Here is a 9,274-nt window from a genome sequence, read left to right as displayed (position 1 = left end):
AAGAAAAACATTTTATTATTCGTTTAACGGAGCATTAATAATAATTGTAGAAACAAACATCGGCAACTGTAAAATAGTATCAGTGCAACCTTCTCTTTCTGTAAAAATAAAATTGTAGGTTTTATGTATATATGTATTATAATATATTATCAACTGTACAAACGGTTGTAAAAATTACTGTACTAATATCGCAGAAATCTGGTTGAGTCGTTAACATATATAACAGTCGCATCGTTTTTCAAAAAAGGCGCCTTCCCATTCATTCGCTCTCTCTCTCTTTCTCTCTCTCTCACTCCTTCTCACATACTCGATGATATGCCCCCCCCCCAACCCCACTCTATTAGTCTATTTATCGCGCCTTTTTTAGAACAAGGGTGCGCCTCTTTAGGCGTAAAACAAGAACAAAAGATGATGTATAATAACACTGTTTATGTATGTATTTAATTATGATGTATACATTTGGTAGAAATCTGTAAAACTGGTATACTAAAATATTTTGAGGAACTGTAGTAGCTGTAGTAGAAAATAATAAATTAGTAGCCATTGTAACATTTAACTGTCGGAACGTTGGCAATGTGGATCAATCAGTCTTATATATATTTATAAATATATATTTGTCCAGCTTTAAGACTTTTTAAGTGCATTTAGATAAGCCCAATGCTTTATCGAAAAATAAAAAACGAATTTTGACGTCCTATAGCCGGTCTCTTGTTCTAGATAATTAAACACACACCCCCCAGGACTTGCACACCACTTCGTATAATTAACAACCCTTATTAAAACTGAAAAATAATCGAGCTAAACTGCTATAGGATGGCTTGGCTCTAAATATGAAATATTTAATTTTTCTCACTATTGCGCGGTTCCTGTTAATAATTATGTAGGTACCTATTATTACGGTATAAAAAGTGGCGTGTTTGTCCCGATAGGAAAATAAGGAAGCACAAACACACTGACTGTGACCTACGCGTATCACAGAAAGATCGAATCCAAAGTCTCGGAATTACTGAATGCGTAATAAAAAATTTAGCGAAACGAATTGATTGCAACCAACGGTCTTGTGACCACAAGTCGGACTTTTTCACGTATTACTTTCTATTATTTTTTTATTCACGATAGGTAGATACTAGAACTAATATTGCCCCTATGAAAAACATTGGACGCATGCGTCCTTAACGCGGACGCACCAACAACCAATCACAGTGATGCAGACTTACTCAGCACGGGTTTGCATTTTCATTTTATTTTGTTTTTATCAATAGACGAACGTCGAACAATCCACGATGACGTCTGGGTTGTGTTATATGTAATTATTTACATTTAATAGCATAATTTTGCAAATCTATTCGTATAAATATATTTTTCATTTAATTCTTACAAGAAATCGGGTCAATCGCTTTGCTTCCAAGTATATCATTGTATACCCTGTATTCTGTTCATTTTTGAGGATATAATAATCAATTTCACATTTAAATTGCACGTCCTAATGATTTTGATGACAAAATCAGCGTCCTGTGGATCATTCACGTCCTCTAAGGATGCAATCCTGTACCACGCTACAACCACTATTACAATACACATCGTAAACTAAGTATGCGACACAACGAATCTTAGTCTTGCCCGTTCTGTTGCACAAGTTCGCGCCTTTCGTCGCGAGATATCGCTGGCGGCTTGAAAAGGTCCTGATGCTCGTCGCTGAGGTCCTTGTTCCGATCCGTTTTTGGATCGTCGTCCAGAGGATGATGCTGTTGACCGTAGTGGTCCCGGTTCTTTTCGCTTTGTGGCAGTAAGTGGATCATGCTCACGGGAATGGGAAACGTGCCGAAATCAGGATAAAAACTGGGCGCGAAAGGATTAAACACGGGAGGGGGATTCGAAAGGTCCTCTCTACTAGAAGGTCTTGTGTTCGGCTGGATCGGATCCGGTTCCCTTTGCTCGTTTTTGCAAGTGTTGTTGTTGTTGTTTCCTCCAATGTGAAGAAAATCAGGTGTTGGATTACCTGTAAGTTAATAAAAAAGAAAAGAGTAATAGATAATTCCAATCGTCCAAAATAAAACACGCACCTATACAGTCTTTTCTGAGCTGTTCTAATTTGAGGCTTTTCCCATATTTCCCTCTTACGTACATGAGGAGCGAGTTGTAGGGAATGCCAAAAATTCTGGAAGCCTGACTAGTGGTCATTTTCTTGTTCCATACGTGTTGAAGCGCTTCTGTCAGTTCCGCGTTTGTCCAAGATCGCGGAGGACCTCCTCGAGGAGCCGAATGTTGACCTTTTGGCCTACCCACTACAGAAAAATTATTTATCATTATTTCTAGATCACTAAAGGAGAATTTTACAAAAATAATCGCTTACTTTTCTTTTTGGTAAACAGTTGTGACTCAGGGGTGTTTCGTGGGTCGGCCATCTCCAACAGGGGATTCCTACAACCCTCTAGTCCCGGAGGAAAGAGACCCAAAGGTGAATCTAATCCAAAAACTGAAAAAAAAAAACAATAGTACACTAAGTAAGTTTGGACATAAATATACACGGTGTTCAGTAAATAAATCTCCAAACGAAAACTGATGGCAGTACAATAAGTAATGAACACTCGAAATTTTGAGACAGGTACTGTCGCTTTATTAAAATTTCCGAAAGTTCCCGACCTGAACCTGAAGTTGTTCCTTAAGAATTATGATAGGTTTTAAAAAATATTGTTCCTTCCAGAGAAACCGCTACAAAACTGTGCATGTACCGCGATCAGTTTTCCTTTGGGTCATTATTAAAGTTAAAATTGTCTCATCTAAGCGTATAATAAAAGCTTACATTTCGTATGAGGAGGTGTCATAGCAAGTGCTGAAACAGAAGGCATGGGAGGAAAGGCTAAAGGTGAATGATTGTCCAAGTCATGTTGAGGCATACTCAGCATAGGTGGCAAGCTCATGGGCGAAGAAGAACTGTAGTCTTTCTCGTGTTGATTCGTCAGTTCGGGTTCGGGAGTTCTGGATTCTAACTTTTTTACTTTGAGCATCTCCTTGGGCTTATCGCTTTCTTTGGTATGTTTTTTCATGCACAAATTCTCTGCCGTCTCTTCGACCGGCGACGAGGGTACTTTAGGTGCCGTGGTACTAAGATCCTGGGCTCCGCACATTTCTCCCGATCTTCTCCTGGGCCTCGCCTGTTTCCTTCTGGGGATCGGCGATTGACAATCCGGACGCGGCAAAAGGGCTTCGGGAAACGATAAATGCGACATGTGAGGTAATTTCAACGGCGGTTCGAAATTCGGACCTGGCAGAGGCGAAAAGGGCGACGAACGTTCCCCGGGAGTTTTGACTGTAGTTCCCGGAGTCGGGAACCTTCCCGTGGGATAAAAATTCCTGTCGTAATCGTTCGGCGAGGTCGAGGGCGTCGGCATGTGATTTGTGATTGCACTGGAATCCTTATCAACGGCGAACTGATCTTGTTGAGCAAGTCCCCTGACTTGTAAACTCTCGGCAGCCTTGATCAGGCTCTGCAGTTGCTCTTGGACAACACTGATCTCACCTTTGTACATAAAATCTACGATGGCTTGGACCTCCCATCCGCTAAAATCCTTCAGGACTATGACAGGATGCTTGCAAGGATTCTCGGAGAAAACCCTCTGGAAAAATGGGGAGCAAGCGCTCAACACGACTTTGTGTGCTCTCACGGACGTTTCTGCGCAAACCAGTGTCACATCTACAAGAGTTTCGGCTTGGAGCAAAGCGTCAAATGCCGACAGTATGTGCGCCTGATGATTGTTCCATCTTAGCGAATAGTGGGATTGCGACATCTTGTTTTTCGGTATAAATCAACTAGTTTTGTCACATGTAGACCATTACTTTTCTTTTAAATTTCGTGCTTCTGGAAAGAATAACATTATCAATAGAGTACGAGGCACAACAAAATAAAACGAATAAAATATTCGGGAAAATAAAAAGCGCGCATCCTGAATCTTTTAGTATACAATTATAGGAATCCTCCGTTTGGGTTCGAGGATGACACTCACTTAATATAAATTTATAATTGCACTAACACCGTTACATACAGAGCGAAATCAGTGGACAACACATGGAAAGATGTAGGTACGTAAATAATGTCAAATTACCCTGTACAATATTTATGTGTGTGCGTACACGTGTATTGTGCATAACCAAAGTAAAAGGAAAGGTCAAAGTGACCACCTGGCTGATGTAACTCGATCCTCTTCCGTTTATAAAAACATATCATATATGAACAAATTACTTCTACTAACATTATTAATAGTTTTCAAGTTTGGATGAAGAAGTTTTTGCTATAGAATTCCCAACTTATAAAAACCCTTAAAAATATCAAGTCATGAGTCATTTCACAAATTCACAAATCATAAAAACATCACAGTGTTGGGTAAGTCAAGTACAATTCTTTCGTATTTTCGCATGCGTGGAAAAGAGACAGGCTCGACAACGTGTTGTTGTTATCATATTTGTTCTCCTCTGGTCTGGCATGAGATTGGTATAATAGATATTTATAAAAAGTTCACATCCAGATAAATGGGCAAAAACCTCTTCAGTTGTTTACGGGCAACGCGAACGGGAGTGTCGTGTATTTGTGTTACTATTTGCCGGTTTAATAGCGAAATTAATAGACTTTACTTCTTCATTATTTGGTGGCTACTTGATTACTTCAATCTTCAATCTAGAAACGGCTCGCAATTCGTAAGTTATTTATAATTTATAGTCATTGAAGGAGATAATACCATGATTTTGGTTGATTGACTGATAAAATTGATGTAAAATCCAAAAGCTCTTGGACGCTTTGCTGGCCCGTGACCAAACATTTTTACCCAAGGGTGGGGGGAGTCAACATTAAAAGGCAAATACAGTCTATCATAAACATTAGGCAATTTAATTATTACTTATCAGAAAAGGTATCATAAAATACAAAGTACAGCTCTTGTTTGAAATGAAAACACTATGAAAAAGGAAAATTTTAGATTTTTAAAATAGCGTAATTCTCCCGTATGCAAGAACTACGCAAAGTAAGAGGTGTTTTCAAATAGAGAAAGAACTTGCTATGGAATTAATTTATTGCGAGAGAGCAAGAGAGATCTTTTAAGACACTCTGTATATTGTTTTGGAGACCATCGAAACGAATCCGTTTGACTGACTGGTTCGTACATGCATCAGTTACATTTTTTGATGATTTGAAAACGAAAAAGTTTCGTCTGTTTTATCACTCGGTTTGTTGGTACATAATATTAAAGTAACGATAATATTTTCGTCGGTACCTTTTCTGAAATGAACCTTTGGCAAATGGCAAAAACCTGACTTTTAAGTATGAGATATGTGTAGCTGTCGATTCCTTCTACATTGACAGTGATGGTAAAAAATTAAAGATAGATGTGTCTGGAGCTTGTAGCAGCAAACTTTACAACCTGCTTGAATTTATAATTCGAAATGTGTATATACATGTAAGTGTATGATGCGTCTGTATGTGTGGAGACGATACCATGACACCAACGAAGTAATTGGGAAGAAGTCATTTAGGTGATACGCTGATCATCTAGGATCTAGGCCATGATTAGTATTCGGCAGCTTGTATTTTTGCTTGCATCTAATTAAGGTTAAAAAGTCAGAGATGTAGACAGCTACATTTTTTTAGATGAGCCAAGGGTGAGTTACACCTACGGTTGCTAGTTGTAATGTTTAGATTTTCAGGACGAGGAGGATAAAATGTAGGATACTGGAAAGAAATTCTATTTTTATTCATAAAATATAAAGATTTTAGACAAGCGCAACTGTTTATGTAATTGTTTATGGTTACTCTATGTGAATCTAGAAGACTAGAAAACTTAGGCGGCGTTAAAGAACACTGAATAGCTCAAAACTCAACAACGCTAAAACACGACATTGAACGTCCTAACAAAAGTTGTTGAAAAAATAGAATTTCTTTCGAGTGTCCTGAATTTTATCGGAAAATCTAAATTTTATAATTGACAATTGATCGTACATTTTGGAGGATATCCTACATTTGAGATCTATCCGTTATCCTGTTCAAAATGTCCTGAACTTTGCCACTCGGAGTGAAAACACTAAAAAGACCAAACTTCAACGCCAAAACATGACACTGAACTATTGAAAAGTCGTCCGGACGTTCACTGTTGTGTTTTGGCGTCGGGGTTTCAGCTTTTTAGTGTTCTTATTCTGTGTAGTAAAGTTCAGAACATTTTACGTCATGCACAGGACAAAGGATAACAAATCTCAAATGTAAGACATCGTCTAAATTGCACAACAGTGACGGTTGACAACCCTAGCCCCATCGTTGTAGATTTTATGAACATGACCCAAACAAATTTCGCATCCTTGCCAAGGGTGATGAAAAATACCATAGGTACGTAAGAAGAGAGTAAACATTCGTTACTTTTCCTACTGTTTTGAGTTAACTGTTTGTGAGAGTAGGTACTTGTGGTTTCATAATTACATTTTCATGGACCTGAAGGGGTTTTGGATTATATGGAACTCAAAATCCATAACGAATTGGCTCACCCTTTGGAGTTTGAGTTTTGTTGTAATACATGACAACGGTATTTTTCACAAAGCTTTATTGATTTTTATTTTAACATCATCAAAAACTAGGCCTAACTATATATCAAATATCTAATTTCATAATATAACTACATGTTTTTATACAGTATTTTCGAAACGAGTTCTCTTAATTAGACAACATTTCGTATCATAATAATAATATCAATTATTATTATTATTATTAGCAACACCTCGTACTTACGAAGGGAAAATATTCAAGAGAGTGTCTATGTTTTCTTTATTTTTTTTTTTCTCATTTCTTTATCGGATTTATTCTTATTATTTCATCGTATTCTAACTAGGCATGTATTATTTATTAGATATAGGTAATAGGTACGTCTTCTTTATCAGTAAATAAATATACATACATTTAAGTATATTGTTATCGTTTACCCTGTATTTTGTGAAGAAATTGGAGGCTGTCCGCTTGCGCAACAACTACATTTCGAAATTATAAAACGAAAACGTCGGATTTGATTAGCAATTTATTGTAAATAAAAATCATTCTGTAATCACGCGACCAAAACATTAATGGCCAAAAGTTTTCTTTTATGTACTGATTGTATTATAATAAATATTAAACATAACATTTAATTTTAACTGTTGGAAGTGAAATTTAGAATTTAGTTTTGGAGGTTTTAAAAAATCAATCAAAAATCAGTTTCTTTTTGTTCACACTGCTACAAACAAGTTAATCGACACGTTATCATTTTTTTCTCAACGTAATCTTATGATACTAAGTAATCACTTAAGATAACGGTTAGATTACTGTAGGAAAAGACGATACGATCTAAGTGAGTGTTGTCCTTCTTATTGTTCATTGCAATGGTAGAGAAAACTTTTCTTTTGGTTGGATTTCTTTAGCTCTGGGTTCGGGTTGCTTGTCGGACTTGATTTTTCAGCAAAAATCAGTACATGAAAGACTTATTTAGGTCTTTAGAAATGAAAAAGTATTTTTTCAAAAAACAATCGACATATTATGATAACGGCCACCACTATCAAGGCACCAAGAAATGTGTTTAAAAAAATCAGTTTTACGTTTGTTCGCAAGTGGACAGCTTTCGGAGCGTGTACGAGGTGTCAAATGAAAAACACTCTTGTTGGAATTTGTTTACAATCTTAACTAACTTTACAAGCCGCCTCCCTTTGATGGGGAAGGGCGGTTAATAATAACATTAATTTATACAGAAATGCCAGGGCTGCGTTCCTTGATTTTTTGTTATTAACTCTAAATTTACACTTAATTTTAGATGCCCAAATCTACACAATGTTTTTATCAAACGTCCAGTACCAAAGAACAAAATCATTTGAATGATGATACACTTTGTTTCTTTGTTTTTTCTTTTTTCGAAACACGAAACAAAAATGATAACAATAAACAAAATCGTTAGTCCAAAATGCGTAATCTAAAAACAAATGAGGTTTTTAATGGTAAACGAAAGACTTTTTTTTGTACGTTATTTGTATCTTATTCATTCCTCCTGTTCTTTGACATGGGCTTAAATTTCGTGACCACGCGAATACTAAGATTTCTGCATGGTAAAAAAAATCGACCGAGTATTATTGATTCGTGAGTAGTTGGAATTTAATTAAATTGTCGAAAACAATGAGTACCCTGCATTCCTTTGAAAAACCGAAAACGATATTGTCCGTGTGTAGAAGTAAAGATACAGGGCGATCAAAAATAAAAACTTGGTAGGTAATTGTGAGTATGTGAAGATGCTCAAACAAAAGAAACGCTCGGTATATTTACGTCTTAAATATTTAGTATGTTCCAAAAACAATGTAACTAAATTTTACGTAGCGGTATTTCAAAATCTCAGGAGCCTTTACATGCGTAACGGGCGGGCTGTCGCATTCGTAATTTACATGGTTGTTACAAAAAAATTTATTCGACCGGTAATCATGTGCCTTGCGACACAATGATGGCAAATCTTACTAGGTGGTAGAAATTGTAGAAATGAATGAGCGGGCGGAGTTTTGTTAGTGCGCAACCCTAAACCGAGGTTCATGAGATTCACAACTACCTCTATCTAGAGCTTTTGCGAAAATGTTTTTGGATATGTAATGGAATTGTATTTTCGTTCGCCCTGTATATTTAACGCACATAAATAATTATTGAGTAGCTTAAATTAAATCAACTAATAATAAACAAAAGAGGAACTTGGAAAATAAATTAAATCTAATAATACTTTTTTAGGAATGTCTGCGTTCATTTCGTATTTACATCCTAGTATTCAGCACCATCACCTGTTAACGGTAAAATTAGAACAAACTATTCAAAATATACACTGTTAACTTCACTATTTGTACATAATAAGTAAGTATATAATATATTTTATGCTTCTATAATAAGGGTCGAACACAACAACGATTAAAAAACTATAATAATGTTCAAATATATCGGAAAAATTATCTATCGCATAATAGCCGAAAAATATATTCTAATACGCTTAATAAAAATGCAATCGAATCTGGCGCAATTTAAATAAAAGCAAACAAAATACAATTTACAATATTTAGGACTGCGTTGTTAATTAAATAAAATTATTTATGATAATTAATAATAATACTAAGTGCACAACCTTGAATATTTCTTTGCAAACTGAGCTTTTAAGCAGTTTACATAGAAAACAATGTTACATAGTAAAGACCTTTTTTTACGAACGAAATAAGATAACCTGGTAACAATAATTACACCTATACTGCATTT

General features: G+C 36.0%; 1 protein-coding gene across 1 annotated transcript; it reads right to left on the bottom strand.

Moving 5' to 3' along the window:
- Window positions 1-42: 42 nt before the first annotated feature.
- LOC108736050 (protein jim lovell) lies at window positions 43-3,788 on the bottom strand. Its single transcript, XM_018468318.2, has 4 exons — window positions 2,804-3,788; window positions 2,354-2,476; window positions 2,064-2,285; window positions 43-1,999 (listed from the first exon to the last, which is right to left on the bottom strand). Exons 1-4 carry the CDS (start codon window positions 3,786-3,788, stop codon window positions 1,611-1,613), a joined length of 1,719 nt encoding a protein of 572 aa, XP_018323820.1. The 3' UTR covers window positions 43-1,610.
- Between the last annotated feature and the right edge of the window lie 5,486 nt (window positions 3,789-9,274).

This window comes from Agrilus planipennis, unplaced genomic scaffold (genome assembly GCF_000699045.2).
Source record: "Agrilus planipennis isolate EAB-ADULT unplaced genomic scaffold, Apla_2.0 scaffold8, whole genome shotgun sequence".
Classification (NCBI taxonomy): domain Eukaryota; kingdom Metazoa; phylum Arthropoda; class Insecta; order Coleoptera; family Buprestidae; genus Agrilus; species Agrilus planipennis.
Note: the sequence above shows the minus strand (reverse complement) of the source record. Positions and strands in the feature narration are given on the sequence as shown.

Bases quoted from the DNA above. Each gene is read 5' to 3' on its own strand.
- LOC108736050 (XM_018468318.2), bottom strand. From the start codon at position 3,788: ATGTCGCAATCCCACTATTCGCTAAGATGGAACAATCATCAGGCGCAC. The intron at 2,286-2,353 runs GTAAGCGATTAT...ATTTTTCTGTAG, and splicing joins ACTGTTTACCAAAAAGAAAA to TGGGTAGGCCAAAAGGTCAA. The intron at 2,000-2,063 runs GTGCGTGTTTTA...ATTAACTTACAG, and splicing joins GCTCAGAAAAGACTGTATAG to GTAATCCAACACCTGATTTT.